We start from the raw sequence: 988 nt of genomic DNA, 5'->3' as shown, positions 1-988 counted from the left end.
CAATTTCGGCCAAAATTGAAGTATTTTTCAGACCCTTTTCCTCAAAAATTACTTACACGGGCGGTATATAAAATTTAAACTCTTTTTGAAATATTATCAACCTAAATTGGCTACTTCCTTCTCACATTTTATGGAGATATGGAGATGGAATTTTTTTGAAAAATACTTTTAATTTAAAAAATAATAATTTTAAAAATCAAGCCAAACAAAGTATTGACAATTGCTTAATTCTCTCATAAATATCGTTGTTTAATTTTATCATATGCTAATTGCAGACCCAAAAAGTGATGGAAAGCAACATTCCTTACATTGTGCTTGGACTTTTATATTCATATCTATTATACCTTTCTTGGACACCAGATACACTACAACTATTATTTCCTTCAAATACATCTTGGATTCCAGAGGTACGGATTTAGAATTTTAAGTTTATCATTGTTGAAATTTATTAAATTTTGAATAAATTATTGTACATATTAAATAAAAAAATTAATATTGTTATATACTCCCTCTGTCCAATAATAGTTGTTCACTTTTGACTTTGCACACTTTTTAAGAAATTTTAAATAGAAGGGTAATTTTACTATATACCCTTTGAATATAATGAATACAATGTTTTGAAAAATGTAATAGGAAAATGATTATAATTATTGATAAGGGTAAATTAGGAATTAAGTGTAAAATTATTCATTGATTTCATAAAGTTGACAAGTATTGTTGGACATCCCAAAATAGTATAGTGGACAACTGTTGTTGAACGGAGGGAGTAGGTTTTAGTAAAAGTTATCGAGTTCAACCGATCACGTAACTTAAATGGTATATTTGCCTCTTGACTCTCTCTTGGTAAAAAGTTATTCATATTCGGTGTTTACATCAAGTCATATTAATGAACAACTTATATATTAAGGTGAGAATATTTATGAGAAAATGGCCAAATGACCCCCCAATCTATAACTGGATTTCCAACTACACACTTATACTTCACGGG

At 28.1% G+C, this 988-nt stretch overlaps 1 protein-coding gene across 2 annotated transcripts in view; it reads left to right on the top strand.

Moving 5' to 3' along the window:
- The window catches only part of LOC102582558 (uncharacterized), an 8,371-nt gene that overhangs the window by 3,236 nt on the left and 4,147 nt on the right, over nucleotides 1-988 (top strand). For both annotated transcript variants that reach the window (XM_006357995.1, XM_006357996.1), the window contains exon 4: nucleotides 276-407. In XM_006357995.1, the coding sequence (XP_006358057.1) occupies nucleotides 276-407 (132 nt within the window). The remainder of the gene's footprint in view (nucleotides 1-275; nucleotides 408-988) is intronic.

The sequence above is a fragment of the Solanum tuberosum genome, unplaced genomic scaffold (genome assembly GCF_000226075.1).
Source record: "Solanum tuberosum cultivar DM 1-3 516 R44 unplaced genomic scaffold, SolTub_3.0 scf00260, whole genome shotgun sequence".
Classification (NCBI taxonomy): domain Eukaryota; kingdom Viridiplantae; phylum Streptophyta; class Magnoliopsida; order Solanales; family Solanaceae; genus Solanum; species Solanum tuberosum.
This window is presented reverse-complemented; position numbering and strand designations above follow the sequence as displayed.